The sequence below is a fragment of the Papio anubis genome, chromosome 8 (genome assembly GCF_008728515.1).
Source record: "Papio anubis isolate 15944 chromosome 8, Panubis1.0, whole genome shotgun sequence".
In the NCBI taxonomy this organism is placed as follows: Eukaryota; Metazoa; Chordata; class Mammalia; order Primates; family Cercopithecidae; genus Papio; species Papio anubis.
In genome coordinates this window covers 119,668,457-119,691,881 of record NC_044983.1, presented here as the reverse complement: position 1 = coordinate 119,691,881, position 23,425 = coordinate 119,668,457, and the positions used below count along the sequence as shown (strand labels likewise).

The 23,425-nt window shown below is 32.7% G+C and overlaps 1 protein-coding gene across 2 annotated transcripts in view; it reads left to right on the top strand.

Moving 5' to 3' along the window:
* The window catches only part of TMEM65 (transmembrane protein 65), a 62,419-nt gene that overhangs the window by 33,998 nt on the left and 4,996 nt on the right, over positions 1 to 23,425 (top strand). For both annotated transcript variants that reach the window (XM_003903141.5, XM_017962290.3), the window contains 5 exons: positions 8,842 to 8,886; positions 12,222 to 12,289; positions 16,258 to 16,312; positions 17,469 to 17,511; positions 19,476 to 19,581. In XM_003903141.5, coding sequence (XP_003903190.1) covers positions 8,842 to 8,886; positions 12,222 to 12,289; positions 16,258 to 16,312; positions 17,469 to 17,511; positions 19,476 to 19,581 — 317 coding nt within the window. The remainder of the gene's footprint in view (positions 1 to 8,841; positions 8,887 to 12,221; positions 12,290 to 16,257; positions 16,313 to 17,468; positions 17,512 to 19,475; positions 19,582 to 23,425) is intronic.

The following is a 23,425-nucleotide window of genomic DNA, read 5'->3' as shown; positions in this document are numbered from 1 at the left end:
CTGGTTCTTTGCATGGACACTTGGTGCTCCTGGAGGTATACTTCAGATCTCACTTTTGATGCCAAACTGCTGAAAGAAAAACATTAGACAGATTAATTAGAGCAAAGTTTATTTGAGCAAAGAAATAACTCATGAATTGGGCAGCACTCTGAACCTTAAACGGTTCAGAGAGCTTCATCCAGCAATGTGGGCATACAGTATTTATAAATAGAAAAAGGAAATTATATACAGAAATAGCTTTTTTGCTTATACCTTGTATCTGCCTTATTTGGACATGTGTGAGCAGTTTGCACCCTGTAATTGGCTCAAAGCTCAGCTGCTATGATTGGCCAAGATTCATCTACTTGTTGCAAGAATGAATATATATGTATATGTGTGTGTGTATATATATGTATATATGTGTGTGTGTATATATATACACACACATACATATACGTGTGTGTATATATACACATATGTATACTTATAATTTTTTTTTTTTTTGAGATGGAGTCTTGCTCTGTTGCCCAGGCTGGAGTGCAGTGGCGCGATCTCGGCTCACTGCTGCAAGCTCTGCCTCCGAGGTTCAAGTGATTCTCCTGCCTCAGCCTCCTGAGTAGCTGGGACTACAGGTGCCCGCCACCATGCCCAGATAATTTTTGTATTTTTAGTGGGCATGGGGTTTCACCATATTGGCCAGGCTGGTCTGGAACTCCTGACCTCGTGATCTGCCCACCTTGGCCTCCCAAAGTGCTGGGATTACAGGCGTGAGCTGCTGGGCCTGGCCAAGAATATATTCTTAAGGTGGGTTGCAGTTGGTTTACATACTGTATCAGCTTACAGTTCACTATGTACTCAGGCAGCTTTAGGTCAAATTTAATTTAACAGTAGCATAACTTATTTAAAAAAGAAATTTATCAGGTGTAGTTTATCCTAAAAAGTATTTTAGATGCATTTGTTAATATTGGACTGAAGGTTTTTTATAAGAAGTTATTTTTAAAGGGAAGTGTAATAAAGAGGAGATATACAGGTTAAATCTTATAATGAACATTCAAACTTGTCCTGTTTTATGTATTGGAATCTTGTTGTCAATTAAAATAAGTTTGAAATTGTTGCTTGGAACTTTCTTTTAAGGATTTTGTCTCAATGACATTTTGCCTGCCTTCTGAAAACATGAAAATGTGAGTGTAACATTAAAAAAATAAAAATGCAGTGAGTTGGGGGTAACTTGACATACTTTTTCTGTGATGAGTTTTGCAGAAATTAAAAAAAAAGCCCTTACATATATTCTCTCTTGCTGTTGCTCTTTCTCGCTCTCTTTGGTTCAGTAATGCCACTTATAAGAATCTATTCTAAGGAATTTTCAGAGGAGCGCAAAATGATTTAGGTACAAGTTACTGTTATTTGAAAGTATGAAAAATAGCAAATATCTAACAATAGGCTATTAATGAAATGACTATATCATGATGAAATAAGTGTTCACAAATAAAATTATTTTCTTAAAAAATTTAAAGATGTGGGAAATATTCATTATTTAATGCTTTGTAGAAAAGGCAGAATACAGTTTTGTGTATGTATCTTTAAACGAAAAAGATCGAAGGGCAATACATCAAAACATTTATTTCTGATAAACTGTGGATGCTTTTAAGTTTCTTTTCACTTTTCTGAATCTCATTAACCATATATAATTATATAATCTTTATAATTAAAAATAAACCAAATAAATTTAGTGTTTTAGATGTTATTTTCTAGTTTTTACCTCAAAATTCCTTTTAATAAAAAACAATATCCTCATCCTTTTAATATATGCAACTATGAATATGAGTATGTAATACTTTTATATAAAGATGGCTTATTTAATGTAAAATATTTGCAGTCAAACCCTTATTATAACAATCAGTTTTGACTAAAAAGCGGAGTCAAAGGAAAAGGCTTTGTTGACTTCTTAAAACTCTACTTCCTCATGAACAGATTGGAGACTCTCATTTCAAACAATTTTCATTTGACTTACAACAACATAAATCAGCAGTTTATAGTAACTGTCTTATCTTATTTAACCTTTAGCAAAGACTTTAAAATGTGAAACCTAAAGGAAAGAAATTTATATGTAAATATTATCTCATGGATTCTTGTAGATAATTTTTCTATCCTATGTATTTCTACACATGGAATCCTATTTAGAGCAACTTTTCCTTCATTGGGAGGTGTCTAAGAAAGAGGGCATGTAAGGAAGTTTGGATGTTGGTTATTTTTGCCACTGTTATGAATAAACTCTTATACTTAGGAAAGCAGAATATTTATTATGCCATTAAAGGCTTTTTGTTCTGTGTTCATGAGGAATAGTCATCTGGTTTTCTCTTCTTTGTAAATGTCTTGGTTAGGCTTTGTTTTTAATGTTATTCTGTCCTTATTAAATGAGTTGAAAGTATTTCCTCATCTGTTTTTTGGAAGAGCTTTTGAGTTTGTAGGATTGATGTTTTTTCTTTAAATGTTTTAACAGAATTCATCAATGCAACTATCTAGGTTTGGAAGGGGTGTGTGTGTGTGTGTTTATGTATAAAGTTTTTTGGTAACAAATCAGTTTTGTTACAGCTAGTCAGATTTTTGTTTGCTTAGTCTGCTAGTTTGGATAGGTTGCATTTTTCAAGGAATCTGTCCATTTCACCTATGTTGTTGAATTTTGGGTATAATGTTTTTCATAATACTCCTATCTTTTTAATATCTGTGGGATCTGTAATGATGCCCCCTATTTCATTCCTGATATGAGTAATTCTTACTCTCTTTTTGTCTATCAGTATAGCTAGGGTCTTATTAATTTTGTTGATCTTTTCAAAGAACCAATTTTGACTCTTTCCTTTATTGTTTGCTTTCTGTTTCATGGCTTCTTTCTACTACTCAGTTTATGTTTACTTTGTAGCTTCTTAAGATAGAACTGTAGATTATTTATTTTAGACGTTTCTTCTTTTTAATGTAAGTATTTCAAACTGTAAATTTCCCCTCAAGCATTCATTTAGCTGCATTCTACAAATTTTTATATATTGCATTTTCATTGTTACTCAGTTTGAAATATTTTCTAATTTCCTTTTTGATTTCCTCTTTGGTCCATGTATTTAGAAGATGTTTAATTTCCAAATTTGTTTTTTCATATATCTTATTGTTACTGATTCCATTATAGTAAGAGAACATATTTATGATTTTAATCAAATTTATTAACACGTTTTGTGGATCAGCATATGTCCTATTTTGAGGAATGTGCTGTCTGCACTTGAAAGTCATAAGTGTTCTACAGTTGTTAGGTATTGTTTTGTATAAATATCAATTAGATTAACGTAGTTGGTAGTGTTCAAGTTTATATCTTACTGATATTTTTGCCTAGTTTTCTGTCAATTACTAAGAAAAAGGCTTTTATATCTCCAAGTGTGATTATGGAAGTGCTTGTTTTGCCCTTTAATTCTGTTAGATTCAGCATTGCACATTATGAAATTCTGTTATTAGGCATAAACATGCAGTTGTTATGCCTTCTGATACATTGACCCTTTTGTCATTTTGAAATGTCCCTGTTTTATTTCTGGTAATACTCTTTGTCGTTAAGTCTACCTCATCTGATATTAATACAACTGCTCCAGCCTTTATAAGCCTACTGTTTGTGTAGCATATTTTTTGCCATCCATTTACTTTTGACCTATAAAACTGTAATCCTTGGGATATCATATAGTTGGGTCTTACTTTTTTTATTCGTTTTTATAGTCTCTGCATTTTAATTGGAGTGTTTAGTCCATTAAAATTGAATGTAATTATTGATTTGGTTGGATATAAGTTTACTATTTTACTATTTGTTTTCTGTTTGACCCTCTGCTTTTTGTTTCTGTTTTTCTGTCTTGCATTCTTTTTGCTTTATTGAACATTCCTTCAAATTCTCCTTCAAGTTATTTAGTAGGTTCTTAACTATGTTCTCTTTGTATTTTGTCTGTATGTGTAGTTACTCTAGGGATTACACCATGTATTCTTAACTTTTTGCCGACTCTTATAGCTAATATTGGACCATTTTATTTTCATCATATAAATGTTGCAGCTAAATTACCAAATCAGTCCATTTACTGCCCCGTTCATCCTTAATGTTATGATATTGTATGTATTCATCTACATATTTTATAAACACTGTAAGACAGTGTTATAATTTTAGCATTAGATAGGCATGTCTATTTAAATTAAATTACTAGGAAAAAGTAATCTTTTATATTTACCCAGACATTTACCATTTCTGATGCTCTTTATTCCTTCCTCAAGAATTTACTTTTCAACTGCTATTTCCCTTCAGACTAAAGAATTTCTCTTGCACTTTCTGTATTGCAGGTTGACTGTTAACACATTCTTATAGCTTCAGTTATCTGAAATGCATTTTGCCTTCATTCTTAAATGGTACATTTTTGGATGTAGAATACTGGACTGACACCCATTTTCTTTCTGCATACTTAAGTCATTTTTTTTTTTTGTGTTTAACATGTCATTTATTTCTCACTGCTTTCGAGATTTTTTCCTTTATGATTGTTTTCCCTCATATTTATTCCACTAGAAGTTCACTGAAGTTCTTGAATGTTTTGAAACTTTTGTCTTGCACTAAATTTGGGAAATTTGTAGCCATTATTTATTCAAAGAGTTTTTGTTCCTAGTTTCTCTACTTGCCTTCTAATTACAATTATACATATATTAGCCCTTTTAATATTTAGCCCACTGTCCCTGAGACTCAGGTTTATTATTTTTTCAATCTTTTTAGTCTCTGTTGTTCAGACTGACTCATTTTTATTGATCTGACATCATTTTCACTAACTCTTCTGTCACCTTGATTCTGCTTGTAAGCCTATCCAGGTTAATTTTTTTTTAAATCTTTAATTCTTTTTTTTTTTGTTTTGTTTTGTTTTGTTTTTGAGATGGAGTCTTGCTGTGTTGCCTAGGCTAAAGTGTAGTGGCATGATCTTGACTCACTGCAACCTCCACCTCCTGGGTTCAAGCAATTCTCCTGCCTCAGCCTCTTGAGTAGCTGGGATTACAGGTGCCCCCCACCATGCCTGGCTAATTTTTGTATTTTTAGTAGAGATGGGGTTTCACCACGTTGGTCAGGCTGGTCTCAAACTCCTGACCTTGTGATCCACCCGCCTCGGCCTCCTGAAGTGCTGGGATTACAGGCATGAACCACCGTGCCTGGCCCCAGTTAATTTTATAATTTCAAATAATGTATTTTTCAGTTCTAGAACTTCTTATTGGTTCTTTTTTTGATATTTTCTTCTGTTTCTCTGATGAGATTTCCTGTCTTATTCATTTAAGTGTATTTCTATTTACATCTTTGAATACAATTTTAATTGCTCCTTTAAAGTTTTTGTCTGCTAATTCTAACATTTGAGTGACTTTGGGATTGGTCTCTATTGTCGTCTGAAAATGAGTCACATTTTTCTTTTTCCTTGTTTGTGAAGTAATTTTGTATGTATCCTAGTTATTGCTGTAATTACTACATTGTAGAGACTCTGGATTCTGTTTTATTCATCTGAAAAGCATTGATTTTTGTTTGTTTTAGCAGGCATTTAATGGTTAGGTTCAAACTGCAAACTCTCGTGGGCTGCCCTCAAATCTTTACTTATTGTGCCCTTAGCTGGTATTTTTGGAGTTTTCCCTGCACATATGTGGTTCCACAAGTCAGCTGTAGACTTGAACTGAATGTATGCACAGAATTTAGGACTCTTCCTTTCTGACTCTATCCTTTCCAGGGTTCCTCCCTCACTTTCTAGTTGTTTGGTTACCTGGCACCTCAACCTCTGGTTCTTCAGACAGGTAGACTGAGGAATTTTCATCAGAGCTTTAGTTGCTCTGCATGTTGTGGCTGGAGCCTGCCCACAGGCTGAAAGCTGCAACAAACACGTAACTAACTCACTTAGTGTCATCTCTTTTTCTGTGTTGATTCACCTCTAGGATCAACCTGGTTTTGATAATCTTCCAGTGCTTTCAGGTAGTTAATTTGTTGTACTTTTGTTTGTAGCTTGTAGTTGTTCCATGCAGGAGAATTCCTCTGATAAGAGGTTACTTACTCAGCCATTATGGAAAGTAATGTGGCAAATGTGGTATGTTGAAGTACAAGCTTAATAGTTATCTTATTGTTTTAAAATATCCAGAAAAGGAAGAGAGTATGATGTATATAATACACACAGACACACACACACACACACACACACACACACAGACACACACACGGAAAGAACTGTTTTAACTCCATAGTTCACTTAATAAAACATTGGAGCAGAACACATTTCCGACGTAAGTGTAGTTTATTATATGTCAAAAGAAAATTCTTAAATTTGTAAAAAACATATGTATATGGAAATAAACCTGGGATTTATTGTGACTATTTTCAGGGATATTATACTAGCAGTAATTACATTTTAAAACCTAATCAGATGACTGAAATCTTGGACTGATTTACAAGTTCTGTTGTGTATTTTATAGGTAATTTTTTTTTTTTTTTGCTTCTGATGTATGTTTTGATTTGATTCAGTTACCATAAGACAGAATAATTTCTGATTTTAAAAAAATTTGGGCTGGGCATGGTGGCTCACGCCTGTAATCCTAGCACTTTGGGAGGCCCAGGTGGTTGGATCACCTGAGGTCAGCTCGAGACCAGCCTGGCCAACATGGTGAAACCTCATCTCTACTAAAAATACAAAATTAGCCGGGTGTGGTGTCGCACACCTGTAGTGCCAGCTACTCGGGAGGCTGAAACAGGAGAATCGCTTGAATCCGGGAGCTGGAGACTGCAGTGAGCTGAGATCGCGTCACTGCACTTCAGTGTGGGCGAGACAGAGGGAGACTCTGTCTCAAAAAATAATAATAATAAAATAATTTGATGGATACTCCTAATAAGATTGTCGCTTTCTAGGAAATGTTCTTTTCATGATTCATCTTGTACTCCATAGGTTCTTTGTGAAGCAGGAGGCAGAATCTGTGTTTTGATTTTACTTTCCCCTCTGTGCCAGTAGTTTTCCTCCCTGCTGTATCTCCTTTATATTTCTTTCTCTTAACCTTTTTTTATTGCCTCTAGTTTTTAATTTTTTATGTGTAGTAGGAAAGAAAGATTAGGAATATTGATTACATTATTTGATTTTTTTCTTTATTACTACACATTTTTTACTTCCCTAGCCCTTATCTTTTCTTTGCTGTTGTAGAATATTTTTAATGTTTTACTCAATGAGTTGGGAATTTGAAGAAGTAAAAGCAAGGACTCCGTATACTCTCATTCTACTGTGGAGGTCCTGCTTGTTGAATTTTTAGGTATTTCAAGATGTTCCAGTCAACTGACAAGGGCTTCTCACAGTGTCAGCACTGTAATCATGATGAGACTAATGCAACTAACAATAGTTCTGGTATGTGAATAACCACTTTTGCATGTTAACTTCACCAGAAAATTCTCTGGCGTATAGCAGTATCCTGTATTCTTAGTTAGAAATTTGGCAAACCGCTTGGATGCTTTCAAAGGAGATTTTGAGTTAATCATGCTAATCAAAGAAGAATATGTTTTAATCAGATGTGAAATTCTATAAGATTAGTATATATCTTCATTTCTTAATTCTTCTAAAAAAGGAAAAGTAAAGCTTAAGTTTGCTTTCTCAGAACCTTCTAAATAATATGAAAGTTAATTAAACTTGAGGTTTTAGTGTATTTCTTACTGTAAAGCTATTGTGGAACTTGTAAAATACCAGTCACTAATGTGGACCACATTTCCTTTTATGTAGGTTATCAGTGGAGATTTATTTGATTTTTACTTTTTTATACTAAATTCGTTAGTTCTTTTGTTGTCATAAAATATAAATATTTTTGAAGATGTATATCTAGTTTTTAATGTGTTTGTTTGGATAATCTGGTTGTACTAAATCTTTAGAGTGATCCACTATATGGGTTCTTCTCTATATGATAACAATTAATTCTGTCCAGTTGGTTGATCATAAAGAAGGTAGAATTTTCTACCCTTTTACCTTAGTTTACTTTTAAACAAATGGTGAGATAGTTATTGTTATGAGACTAGTTAGGCGGCTGCTTGTAATAATTGTTAATTTTTACATATAATGATGACACGTAAAGATACTCTCTGGCTTATGCTTGGAAAAACTTTGTTACTTGTGATTCTGAATAACACCCTACTTTTAAAAGTTTTTTTAATGTATAGAATACCCTATTATCCAGTGTATAGGTTCCAAAGTTAAAATATTCAGTTATATTATATATTAGTAAATATATTATATATTAATGTATAATACTATTAACATATTATAAAAGTTAAAATATTCAGTTATATCAACAGAGATTAAGGAACAGAATACAATTCACTGAAGTCATTGTTTTCATTCATTGCTTTAAAAATATTTTCTTCATTTTAAAGATGTCTAGATCTATTTGAATATTCATGTTTTCCACTATCAATGATGCTTGTTTGTGTATTTCTTAAGTCATCTAGGGTTGCCATCTTAAAGAAGAGTAGCTTTATTTCCAAAGTGTTTTTCTAGTGTAATTAATGCAAACAGACTCATTATCTAGATGCAAGGACTTTAAAGAAATCTGAAAAACAAAAAACAATGAACTTACCCAGGGCTAGAGTCCATGTTAGGCTTGTAACTAAGCTCAGTTTCATTTGCTGGCCTTTTGATTTAATCCATACCGATTAATATTTTCTGTATGGACAAGTTTGGTCCATTAACCTAAAGATAATTATGAATAAACTCTGATGTTCTCCCACATTGTAAATCTGGTGTTTTCTTCATTGTAATAAAAAATATCATGCTGTAGTAACTAATTCTTGCCCCATACCCTTTTTCTCCCCTTTAGAAAAATTGGAAGCTCAACCACCCACCCCAGGACAGCTGAGATATGGTAATGGTTCTATAATTGTTAAATATATGTTCATCTATCTTTTGGCCTTGAAATAACTGTATCATTCATTGATAGCACAGAAGAGTCAGTAAATTAAATCTTTCCAGATAGAATGGATTATCCTGTTCATTATACAAAGCACAAAGTTTATAAACTTGGCTAAGGATGTAACACAATATTGTGAAATGTCTAATATTGTTAAAAATATCTAATATTATTAAAATATTGTTGCCATTTAGAAATAGAATTATTTTTATGATAAAAGTTTTCTTAATTTCCAGGAAAAATGATGTATTTACTTTAGTTTGAATTTAAGTTGGGTAAATGCAGAACTAGAATTTGTAGACCCAAGGCTAGATAGAACTGTTCTCTGGTGGAGAAAATGCTTCTGGCTGGCTGTTTGTAAGAATGAAAAAAGTAAAGTTTATTTAAAACTGCCTAAAGAAGGACCTTATTACAATGCTGCTAGTGTTCTTTCTTTTCTCTCTTGTGATAGGAATAAATATTCAAGAATAAATAAATGTTCAAGAATATACCAAAATAATGTAAAACAAGTTTGGATGTTATTATAAAGATGGAAGAAGTGAATTATTTAACAGTATAGTGAATTAGAGTAGGTTGTAAATTAAAGCTAAATATGAAACGTGATTTGCTAACAGCTGCCAATTTATAGAATAGTGTTTCTGAGAGTAAATTTGAAGAAGCCACAAATTGGTAGGAGATCATTCCATACTAGAGAGCAAATTTATATAATTTTTTAAAAAGCCTAATGGCCAGTTATTTTTTCTCTGACAGGTAGAATGTAATTTATATTAGAAATTAGTAACTTTCCTCAAATACCAAAACAATTTAAGAATTCTTTAAGACTTCTCTTCCCGGTTAATTTGTTATGGTTCTCCCACCTTAGATTCATACAATCTATAGTTTCTAATACTATATACTATTATCATTTTTTGTAGGTGATATTGAAATTTACTGTTTATATGGCTGTGTCATCATACCTAAACCCCTTTAGGGCTGGGAACCAAGTCTTATTTATCTTTGTATCTCAGGTGCCCAGTGGAGTGCCCTGTACATGTTTATTTAACTTTTTGAAAAACTTTATTTTTTCCTTTTAGTTAAAATAAAATTTAATTTTTAGGACATAGTTATATAGGTATAAACACTAAAAACATACATCTTATAGTTCAAAGTGATTATTATAACAGAGTGCCTTGGTTTTACTGACCAAGTAAAAATTGCTAAGATAGCAATTACTGTAATCTTAATTTAATGGCCTTATCACCTAATTTTAAGATATTTGTAACTGGCCAATTTTAGAGATGCTATTAAGTGAATCCCAAAATGCTAATTAATCCTAACCAGTTTCATCATTATTTTTCTGTACTTAAGTAGCTTTCTCTTCACTGTAAATGTTTTATTTAGTGAATTTTTAGAATTTCATTATACTCTTTTAACCTGTTAAATTTGTAATCTGTATTGGTTCTGGAAGCCGCTTTTCATAAAATTTTGAGTGTTCAGTAAATAACCAGATTTATGCAATAAGTTAAAAAACTAAGGCTAGACTCTTTAATTGAAAAAAAAAAATCCCATTTTGTTAATGTTCCACTTGATTTTTACCACTTTTAGTAACTTAAGTAATATTCTTTGTAATTAAAAATGTCCTTGATCTTGGACATTCTTACTTAAAAACAAGAAGAAATTTTAAATGACCTATTTTATACCTATTATGTACTGGTTTATATAATACTGTATAGCTATAATAATATTGAATATAATAGTATTCTTATACTGTATATAGTATTGTCCCGTGGTCTTGGTCATTTATAGAGGCTGAGGGTACAAGTGCTTTTTTTTGAGTGCTTATTAGCCTTCCCTGCTAGGTGCAGAGCTCTATATAGTAATATCAAATTTTTATAACTTCTGGATTATATTTCAATTATACTTTCTGTGGCGATAACTGCATTAAAAGAAAAAAAGACTCTAAAAATTAGTAAACACATATAACCAGTTGGTTTAAGGGATTTTTTTTTGGATGTAGTATAAAACTCAGCATTTTAATGTTTGTTGAAAAAAGGTCTCAGTTGAACGGATATTCACTATACCTTGGCAATTTTATAGATTAATTAGAATAAAGTCTTTTACCTATTCCCAGCTTTTAATCTGTTTCACAGTCTGCCTTCAATTCTCTCAATCTGGAATTCTCTTCCTTTCCAGGTTAGTGGTCTTCAGCTTAATGAAATAATATTTTTTGAGCATCCACCATGCCCTCGATATTCTGCTGAAGATGTAAATATGAAAGAAATGAGAATAAATGTATAAGAATAGGTATGTGTTCTTCCTACTTTTTTTTTTTTTTTTTTTTTTTAGATGGAGTCTTGCTCTGTCGCCAGGCTGGAGTGCAGTGGCACAATCTCGACTCACTGCGACCTCTGCTGCCTGGGTTCAGGTGATTCTCCTGCCTCAGCCTCCCAAGTAGCTGGGACTACAGGCATGCGCCACCACACTCAGCTAATTTTTGTATTTTTAGTAGTGATGGGGTTTCACCATGTTGGCCAGGATGGTCTTGATCTCTTGACCTCATGATCCGCCTGCCTCGGCCTCCCAAAATGCTGGGATTACTGGCGTGACCTAGTTACACTTCTAATATCTCAGATCATTGAATTTATATACCCAATAGATGAAGTAAGGTGTGTTTTTGGTAGCAAGAGGTGAAGTTACAGTTTGATTTAAATCAAATATTGATTGTTTATAATTTGCAATGGCATTTAGGAATATTGATGAATTTTGAGGGGAGAAAAAGACTGCACATAGATGAGGTAATAAAGATGAGATAATCACCTTTTTCTAACATTTCTTTAAAAAAATTAATGAGTAAAAGCACCCAAATAGCTTTTCTGACATTTGATTTAGAACATTTTCATTATTTCTAATACAGAAATCAATTTTATAGTATCAGACTTTAGTCATAAGAGAAAAAGAGATTGATGTCAGTAGCAATCAGGTAAAACGTAGTACTCATATATGTTTACTAATTTGTTCTCTTAATTGTATGTATATATTTGTGTGTGTGTGTGTGTGTGTTACCAGCAAGAAAACACAAAAGCCTAACACAGTTATTTTTACATGTTTTATATTTTTTCTGGTTTGTTTTGTTTTTTCCCAATATAGTTTCTACTTGTAGCAGTAGCAGCGTCTATTGGCTCTGGAAAATGAGAATCAAATTCTAGAGATTATCAAGTCTGTTTAGGATACTTTGATCATATCATCTGTTTTTGTTATTCTAAGTTAATAGAAATCTTAAAATATATTTTCCTGTTTTTGATGTTTTTCAGTATTCATCCACAATGCGATACCTTTCATAGGGTTTGGCTTTTTGGATAATGCAATTATGATTGTTGCTGTAAGTTCTTTCTCTCACTGCTTCTATTTTGAGTTCATAAATTAATGTGGTCTACATTTTCCTAATAATTTCTCTATTGTGGTTATAAAGTTTTAATATAATGAACAAGAATATTTTTTACTATATCTCATATAAGACTATAGCTCAATTTTAAGGCATTATATTTATTAATCATTAAGACTTTAGGTAAAGCATTTAGACAAATAGACTTGGTAGAGCATTTAGACAGAACATTTAAGGCCTATATTATCCTATTCTAATTTCAACATTCTTAATAAAGAAAAATAATATGTAAAATGTTCTGATGTTCTTTAGTGGTATTGACAATTATCATCACATATATAGGTAACTATTTGATTTAGTTCCTTGTTCAATTTTCCAATGTGAAAATGTTTTAAAGCATGTTTTGATACATAGTCTAGCCTTCAGTCTAGCCATTGTTTAAAGTTTCAATTCCGTTAAATGACTATATCTCCCTTTTGCCTTGTTCCATTGTAGTGTTAAAAAAAATTCCCCTTTGCTGTGGTATTTTAATGCAAGGGTGCTCCTTAAAAATGTTTAATCTCAGAGATGGCTGACTTACCTTCCTTACTACTATATAAAGCCTTTTGTTAATGGATATCAATATTGGGTTCATATTCTAAAGTCAGAAATAGATCGTGATTAAAATGCAAGTCTTCAAAAACTGCCCAGTGCTCTGTTTTCAAGAACATACCAAGTGTTAGCTACAGCTTATGAATTTGTCATAATGGGATTTTCATTGCAATTAGATTTGATTTACATTAATTGTTTGAATAATCTAGCCAACTCAGATTTTAGTAGTTTCCGAGAAGGCAGTGTGGTTCTAAATAGTTGAATAAGTTTCTCACATTCACAGATACATAAATTGGCCAATTTTATTCTTATATACGTATTATGAAAATGCCATAGTCAGTCAAAAAACTATTCATTTTCTTATTTTGTCCAAGTAATATAGATTAATCACAGTCCAGTTAATATGTCAATTATCAACTTCCAATATATATTTTTAGAATACTTTATGTGAAGTCATTCTTTTCAAATATTAGCATTAGATTGAAGGTAACACATCTTCAATACATTTAGTGGGAGGAGAAAAAAATATCATGTACTTTGAATACCAGTTTATGAGTTCCCAGTTGGGGTCTTTATTTAAACTCGTTTGAGAAAATCAAAGTGCCTCACAACTAGAAACTTTTCTCATTTAGGACTTAGAGAGTTTGTTGTCAGCTTCACTGACTCTAACTTTTAAAAACATTTTGTAAATGATAGCTAAAGTGTAGGAGACTACTGAAAAAGTAGAATGACCTTAGGATTGTTGAATGTGAGGCAAATACATATGAGAGATGCAAGTTTTCTTTTTGATGTTTTGGAGATCATGTGTACTACAAATGGACATAAATAGAAGATTTGGTTTCAAAGTAGGAATTTAAAAAGTAATTTACGTTGTATAGATTATAAAATTTATGTAAACATGGTTTATTCAAGAATGGTTTTGTTTGCTATGTAGCGTAGCCTTATGTCCAGATTGATGGGGATCAGCTACCAAACCAAACACCCACATTCTAGAGTCAAATTATTGTAGTAATTTGTAGTTCACTATTTGGTGTTCCCCAGGTGTGTGCCTCATTATTAGTACAACTAAGAGTACACTATTTTTCCAGGCCTGAGTTGGCTGACTCCAAATTAGTAATATTTGTTATTCTGTTTATATTGAAATCCAGTTTCAGGGGCTTATCAACCATTTTGTTTATTTTTTCTTAATTTTTTTTCCCCAGCACATCCAGAACACAGAAAATCGTTTTTTTATTTAAATAATACTGAAATAAATGTTTAAGCCACTGACTTCAGTACCTGGTTAAGAGTAGTAGGTATGGCAAAAATATTATCCTGTGATAGTTGCAAACTAATTCAGAGACAATAAAATTTTCCAGTGAGGCTTTGTAATATAGAATGCTGAGACTAAAACATATAAATAATGTAACTGTAGAATCTATGAAAGGGGAAATAAGTGATTATTATCTTAAAAATGTTTTTCATCTTTTAATTAAAAAAATACTGATCAACCCCTCTCATTGTGGGATAGCTATGACTGTTTTAAAATAGTAAGTTGAGATAGTTGATTCTTCTTTTTTTTCACACCATAGACATTTGATGTTTTCCTCCTTCCTGTTAGGTGTACTTTCCCACCCTAGTTGTACTCGTAAAAACAAATTCCTCTGTAAACTCTTGTAATAGATTTGGCCCTTATCTTGGTTGGTATTCATATTAAGCCTTTTGTTTCATAGTTTAAAAAATATTTTTATATTATTGGATTGCTTTTTATAACATACTTTAGGGTTAGTTTTGGGTTACTTTACTAACAGTTTAATTGGATAGAATTTATTAGAATTCTAGAGTAGATTCATTGTATTAAGGATAATGAACCAGGTATAACTTTAAGACAACTATTAGTATTCAGTTTATTTATAATTTCTACCTCACCTATTAACACAAAATTTGATGTTACTATGGGACACAGTAAAGAAGTGGATAGTCCATTGCCCCCAAAGCACTTTTGACTTCATATGGGGCTTTTCCTGCTGTTAGAAGGATCTTAGCTGTATTACATTCAACCAAATGATTAAGCACTTAACTATTTTTTAAATATATGTATTGCAAAGAGATTCTTCTTTGGCCACTGCCAGCGATTCATTGCTGTTAAAGATGCCATATTTATTTATTAGACTGTTGTTATCAGGTGCCTCTCTTCTATATTGGTGCTCCAGTTTTTTTGCATTCAGATATGATGATACACATCTTTATTCTTTTTCTCTGCCTATTTTTACCTTTTCTTTTCTTCCTCTTTATTTCTTCTTCGAAATCTGTTTCTTGGGGTATATTTACAACCTTGTAATTTGAACTTTGTGCATCAGGACAAAAGACTTTTGAACTTGAATGCATCATCAGGCTGTTGAGTCCATATTCAGCAAGAATTATATCTTAAAGTGATGCAACCAAAAGCTCTAGGGGAAAGAAACTTGAGGAAAACTCTTCAGTTTTGTAAATAATTGATGAGTAATGCATTATTTCTACATAAAATATAGGGCATTTTTTTCCCTCCACAAATATCATTGAGATTTGAAACATTTTTTAGAAATGTTCATGCATCAGTGTTCAAGAGAACTCTTGCAAATTAAGTCTTCTAATGTCAGCATTGCTCAGGGATTAGAATAGAATTAGCACAATAGATCCTAGGATTTCTTCTTTATTCTATTAGAATAGTTTAATCATCTTCACTTCAGTTCTTCCTCTCTAAAATGAAAGTAAAATGTGAGCCCCTCTTTTCTTCAAAGGAATGATGATATACATATAGAAAGTCTTAAACTCTGTCATTAAATTCAGTGGCGATATGATGGGACTTTGTTTTGAGTGTAGATCTATTGTACTAAATGCCGTTGCTGCTTATAAATGATTGTACAGTTTCACTATTTAATGATTAAAGAGCTAAGTGTTATAAGGATAATTTTATAAACCCCAATTTCCCTAGAAACTGGTTTAGTCTCTTTTTAATCTTTTGATAGAGTAAATAACAGTAGTATAGATGTATAGTTCAGAATTTAAAATTAATGTGAGTTGGTCTTGTTTTCAAAGAGCTTTAAAGCATTTTTCTCTGTGGTAGAAAAATAGAAATTCTAGATTTTTAATGATGAACTATATTTCTACATGTGTTGCTAATTTTATTTTTATAAACCTAATTTGAGTGAATGAAATGTTATGTTATTTCTGTATGAATGCATATATTTAATAATTTAATGAATTACTACATTATATGTGCATATATGATGTATGTAATTTTGCAGCACTAACATGTTGATTTAACTATTATATCTGTTTTTATTAATGCTTTGCTATTCTTTTATAGTCACTTCAGCTTTAATTTTTAAGATTAATTTTTTATCATATTTCAGGGAACCCATATTGAAATGTCTATTGGAATTATTTTGGGAATTTCAACTATGGCAGGTATTTAACAATAGTAAATGTTATTATTTCATTGTCTGTACATTTATAAAACATTTCAGTAGATTAAGTTTCGAAGAGGGTAATTTATTTGAATGAGTTTACTCATTGAGATATCTGTTTTCTTCATCGTATTCTTCTGATTCTTAGTTTTGTATATGTAGTACTTTTTCTGAAAATTTTAGGTACTTTATATTATTAGTTATTGGATAAAAATACTCTGCTATATTGATTTCATTAAGACAAGATTTTCTGGCAATTCAGTGTTACCCCTAAACATTTCTACCCTTATTTATTTATTTACAGAGTCTCACTCTGTCACCCAGGCTGGAGTGCAGTGGTGCGATCTCAGCTCACTGCAACCTCCACCTCCCAGGTTCAAGTGATTCTCCTGCATCAGCCTCATGAGTAGCTGGGACTGCAGGCGCCCACCATCATGCCTGGCTAATTTTTGTATTTTTAGTAGAGACGGGGTTTCACCATGTTGGCCAGGATGGTCTCGAATGCCTGACCTTGTGATCCGCCCACGTCAGCCTCCCAAAGTGCTGGGATTACAGGTGTGAGCCACCGTGCCCAGCCTATTATTTATTTATTATTTATTTATTTTTGAGTTGAGTAGATTTTTTTTTTTTTTTTCTTGAGTTGGGTAGAAAAAATCAAAGAAGGAAATACAGGATTAAACATCTGTCTTCTCTGTCCCATTTACCACTCTGTTTTTCATGGAGGTAAAATTTGGGAAGAGTTCTATGTTGTATTTATTGTAGAAAGCATTAGGTAAATGAGTTAATGAAAGAAATATTTTTTTTCTCCTTGACTTTCTTGAATTTCATAGCTGTACATGCAGCTTTACCAATTCCTTTAAATATTATATGAAAGATACTACAAAATATTGTACAATTAATATTGAAACGAAATGGAAATTGGCTGCCATAACAGAAAAAAACCTACTGCTTAATGGAGGTAGAATATTATAATTTCAAAATTGTGTTCTATTCAAAACCTTGAGAGTAAGAGCTGTCCAATGAGTTACTTTGAATATAGTTGCTTTAGTTTGAGAAATGTGAGAACTCTTCCAAGATCAGTGCTTTGTTGATTACAGAGTGACATAATTATTCTTCTTTTATGTAACAGTTCATTTGTTTATTTTTCAAATTTTTAGCTGCTGCTTTGGGAAATCTTGTGTCAGATCTAGCTGGACTTGGGTAGGTTCATTCACTTATTCATTTGTATATTCTGTACTTGCTGTCTTTCTGTTCCCCACTCTTCTTTAATTGAGAAGCATAACAAAGGGATATTTAATTTTTCTTTGTTTTCTAGAATTAAAATTTTGAATTTACTTCTTCTAAACTAATAGTACTAAATCTTTGGTATCCATCAAATGTAGATGCCTGGGTGATATCCCAGTTATACATTCTTAGTATCTCTGGAGAGGGAACCCTGGCATTTGTGTTTAGTAATTTTCATGAGTGGTTCTGATGCATGCAAAAGTTTATTCTAAATCTACCATAATGTAAGCAAAATGGAATTTATGTTTACTGAAGTATTTATATGTATTTTATAGACATCTGTAAGGGTAAGGCATGATTAAAAGCAAGAACCTCTCTCATTATTCCACCTCACCCTACTCCCACAAAACCCAAAGAGAAAGGATATGGCTCAAATTTAAGGATACTGATGACTATACATGGTTTCTAGAGGGGGGAGCTTTCAAAGGAAATAATGGCCAAAGCATATATGGGTTTGGCTATTTTTTGCTTTCTTTACTTTATGTGGCAGGAATAATGAAACAAACTAAGGACATCTATTTAGAAAAGGCCAACTTTCTCTCTCTCTTCACATTCTTGTTCCCAGTGGCAGATGGCCTGAGCTGCTTCCTGAGCTTGGGGAAGGCTGGGGGAGTATAAATTAGACTAAGTGGACATTATTATGATAAATATGTTCTCTCTTGCTGTGTCTTTGACTTTGTCTCTTCTTTCCTTGGCTCATTTGAGTGTTACAGTTTCAGATTTGAATTTTTTCTTAGAAGTTTACATAGCCCTGTAATCTAGGCAAAGCAGCTTTATAAGTGATCTAACCTTAACCTTCTATATTAGACTTCTGCACCGGAGTCTGGGGCCAAAGCCACAGTTAAAAAAAAAAAAGTTTCTTTGCTTTAGGGCCATGGCAAGAATTTTATATTCTTGGAATCCTGGCATAAATGCATCATGATATCATCTCTTAAACATTCTATTCCCAGTTTCTAACATTAAAGTAAATAATGAGAATATTACAGTCATTGTATAGCTTTCGGATATATTTAATAGAACCAAATGATCTAAGAGATTTTAAAGCCATTTAGCTATATATTGTATCATAAAACAATTATTTTTGTTTAGAGATGAAGATTTTTCTTGAAGTCTTTTTGTTTAAAAACTATTTCTCTTCTCTCTTTTTTTGGGGGCATATCATTAAACAACAAATACCACATTTTATGCATTCTCAGATGCATTTTAACATATCTGATATCAGGATCCATCTTATTGTTGGTAGTATACACAGTTTAATTAGCAATGTTTTTCTTACAGTTCATAAAGTAAGAGTATATCCAATAAATGATGGCAACTTAGAATTGATAAAATACTTGAGATTGGCCTGAAAGTTCTAGGATGTTTTTGTTAGTTTACCAGTCTGAGGAATTGTATTTGTTAGTTTACCAATCTTTGGAAACTTTTGCTGTCTGATAAGTTACTAATTTGTTTCATATGTTAAAGTGCTTTGCTTTGAGCTTGGAATAATTGCAGAAATTCTAATTTTCTGTACAAATTGTTACATACCTTGAATTTTTTTTAAAAATAATAATAGAGAATAATTGCTCTAAGTCAATTAATTTTCCTTAGTGTTAAATATGTTAATAAGAAAATATTTTTAAACAATATATTTATATACAATAAAAATTAAAAGTTGTAAAGAATGTTTATGCCATTTCTAGAGTACCAAGTGCAAATGTAAAATTATCTTGCTTCTCCTTGTAGTAATTAGTTTACTATATGAGGACATTTGCATGTCTTTTTAAAAACCTACATTTTGTCTTCATTGTCGTTTGTTTTGTTTTGTTTTGTTTTGTTTGCTTTTGTAAAGGCTTTATTGAAACATAACTTATATATCATATTGTCTTGTTTCTTCAAAGACTTGCAGGCTATGTTGAAGCATTGGCTTCCAGGTTAGGTCTGTCAATTCCTGATCTCACACCAAAGCAAGTTGACATGTGGCAAACACGTCTTAGTACACATTTGGTAAGTAATTTACATGGTTTATGACAATGAATTGGGTAGCCAGAACAAGATACTGTATAGTTCAGGATCTTGAGAAATTTGAGACTAAAATGGGTTTGAATGGAGTTTTTAACAAAAATTGTCCAGATCTTGGCAGTTTTCAGAAGAACAGTAATTTGTGTTATTAACTCCTTATTTTTTGTAAGTATACTGAATTTTTAAAAAATATTTGTGCAATTCACTTAGAATTAGGGAGTATCTCTTATAGATTGGGGTCCAAAGAACATAAATGAATAATAAACTGTGGTTATCCTTGAGGAACTTGTTTAGGTGAAAAACCAAACATGTAAACAAATTATAATTTAATATGACATATGCAATAATGAATTATGTACAAGATATAACAATGATACAGGTAAGGGAATTAACACTGTGGGCAATAACTTCTTTTGGTGAGGAGATTTCTTGGTGATTATTAGATCTAAGCTGATTTTTGAATTATTGATGAGACATTTACTAGATGAATAAGAGGAATTCCAAGCATACTGGCCAGCAATTAGAAGAGGATGATAAAAAAGGGTATATTTAGGTAAATACATGAACCTATTTTAGGAATATAATATGTAGTAGCTATAGGTACAAGCAGCAGCAGAAGACAACATTGGAGAAGTCAGCGTGGATCAGACAGGAAAGGTATTGTATGTGAATGCTAAGGAGCTTCAGCCTCTTACCTAAGTGTTGGAGAGCCAGGGGAGTTTTAAATAAGAAGGAAACTGGATGGATCATGATGCCATCAATAAAATCAAGAAAAAAAGGAGGAGGAATAAGCTTGTAAGGGAAGATAATGAGTTCTATTTTGGACACATTGAATTTGAGATACTAGTAGGACATTCAAGTGGTGACACCTAGTAGGCATTTGGGTTAAAGTCAAGAGTTAGATAGGTCCGAGTTAGTGATAATGGGTATTGTCACTCATTCATTCAACAAATACTTATTGTTTACATATTATATGCCAAGTAGATATACAGGAGTTTTGAATACATTGGTTAACAAAATAAGATCTTATTTCTGATAGATCTTGCATTCAAGTAGTGGGGAGACAGACAATAAACAATCTGATAAATAAAAATATTTAGCATATTAGAAGTTTATATGTGTTACGAGAATAAGGGAAAACAGAGCGAAGTAGAAGAGGCTGGGAGTGCTAGGATAGAAGCAGACTGCAGTATTCAATAGGAGAGTCACTGTAGGCCTCACTGAAAAGGTAGGTGATTGTTAAAACCATGGGAGAAGATGAACTTTCATAGGAGAGTGGTTCTCAAAATGTGGTGCCAGCGTCAGCAGGATCAACATTACCTGGTAACTTCTTAGAAATGCAAACACACAGTCTTCATCTTAGACCTATCTATTATTGTGTAAAAAATTATTGCAGCTGGACGGGGTTGCTCATGCCTGTAATCCCTGCACTTTGGAAGGCTGAGGCAGGTGGATCACCTGAGGTCAGGAGTTCGAGACCAGTCTGACCAAGGTAGTGAAACCCTGTCTCTACTGAAAATACAAAAATTAGCTGGGCGTGGTGGCCAGGTGTCTGTAATCCCAGCTTACTTGGGAGGCTGAAGCAGGAGAATTGCTTGAATTTGGGAGGCGGAGGTTGCAGTGAGCTGAGATCAAGCCATTGCACTCCAGCCTGGGGGACAGAGTGAGACTCCATCTCACCTAAAAAAAAAAAAATACAAATTCAGCAGCTTAAAACAACATATATTTATTATCTCTCATTTTCTGTGGGTCAGATCAGGAATAGCTTAAATGGGTCCTCTGGAAGACTGCAATCGTGTCCAGCTAGGACTTGGTTCCTGTCTAGAAGCTCAACTGGTGATGAATCCACTTCCAGGCTCACCCAGGTCTTTGGCAAAATTAATTTTTTTGTGGCTGTGAGGGACCCAGCCTCTGTTTTGCTGTTGCACTCTCATGTCCTAGAGGCCTCCCTCCATCTAGAGCAGGCTTGTGCAGCCTGCTTTTGGTAATCCAGAAGTTTACCACAAATTGGTAAACTTTCTTAAAACATTTTGAGATTTTTTTCTGTGATTTTTTTTTTAAGCTATCATTAGTGTTAGTGTATTTTATGTGTGGCCCAAGAAAATTCTTCTTCCAGTGTGGCCCAGGGAAGCCAAAAAATTGGACACCCCGATCTACGGGTCACCTGCAGTTCCTTGCCATGGGGCCCTCTCAGTAGACCCTCTCACAACATGGCAGCCTGCATCTTCAGAGCCAGCAAGGGAGAAAGAAAATGAGTCTGCTGGCAGGATGGCAAGATGGAGCCTTATGTAATGTAATGTAATCGCAGGAGTAACACCCCATCACCTTTCCTATTATTCAAAGCAAGTTAGAGCATCCTGCCCATGCTCAAGGGGAGGAGACTATGCAAAGACTTAAATATCAGAAGGAAGATATCATGAAGGCCACCTTAAAATCTGCCTGCTACGGATTCACAAAATGAAAAATTCTGGAGACAGAACCCAGCAATTTGTGTTTTAATTCTGCTGTACATTAAAATTTGAGAACTGTTGTTCCAGAGAAAATGTGCAAAATTAAAGAACCCTAGAAAATACCTAAGAGCTCATGGTCTTATGGGAGCTTTCAAGGAAGAAGTTTTAAGAAGCAGTGAATGATAATTAATTCAATTAATTCCTCTTGATATAAAGAAATCAAGTAAAATTTCTGAAAATTTTTTTTTGTTTTTTGTTTTTGGATTTGGTATGTAGTTGCTCATTGATAATCATTTCTGAGCAATTTCTATGGACTAATGGAAGAAGAAAAATCAAGTGACAATGGATTGAAACACTAATGGGAGCTGAAGAAGCGTAAAATACAAAATTAATGTTAAATTAGATGGAATTTATTTTAATGAAGATATTAAATATTTTGGAAGTAAACAGAATTTTTACCTGCAAAATATTCATACAGAGTATAAAAACATACACATAGGTAAAAATTAAATTCATCACTAATCACTTTAAATCACTTTAAATCTGCAATAATTACTACCCTTTAAAATATGAGTAGTAGAAGGATCACAAGTATAGCAGGGAAGTGTTTGGTTTTCAATCAAAATGTAGGAAGAGTGTGGAGAAACAAAATGAGGACCTATTTGCTTGTTGTAATTTTTACTTTATAAAGGTTGAAAAGTCTTTTAAGAAAGTGGAATGTTAATTTTGGGCTTTTCCTTTTAGTTTACATGTGTCCATATCTTACAATTTGTAAGTAAAGTGAGACTAGCCCCTGATACCAGCTGGAGTTTTGAGGGAATAAGGATTTTCTAACATTCTAGCAATTTGTCTTAAAAATTTTAGCATTAAAGTTGGGATCAGAAGTTTATTTTTCTGGGGCATAATAATTGTTTTCTTTCTATATTAAAAGTAGGTTCATTTTCTCTTCTCTATGACAAAAACATCTAAATTACTAAACTAGTGTTAATATATTGAGTGTATGTGTGTCTGTGTGTGTATTGCGATAAAACCCCTCACTGGTTTATGGCAACAGTGATTCTGTTCCTTAGTTGTTGACTCTGCTTGTTTTATGTTAGAATCGAATCTTCTACTCTGTAACATAACATTTTGATTCTATATAGCCTGAAGTATTTGAAGTTAGTGATCAGCCTTCTACTCATGACAAAAGCTAACTCTGAAATTTACCCGTGATAGAATAAATACAAATACACCTGCAGGTTCCAGTTGACATAGGTGTATTTTAAAACGGCACTTGTAATTTGGTTGTTTGAAATTCAAAAAATATTTTCTTATAAAACAGTATTACAGATGGGACTCAAGTTCTATGATTAGCCCCAATGTGGTTAACTGTGGGGCCT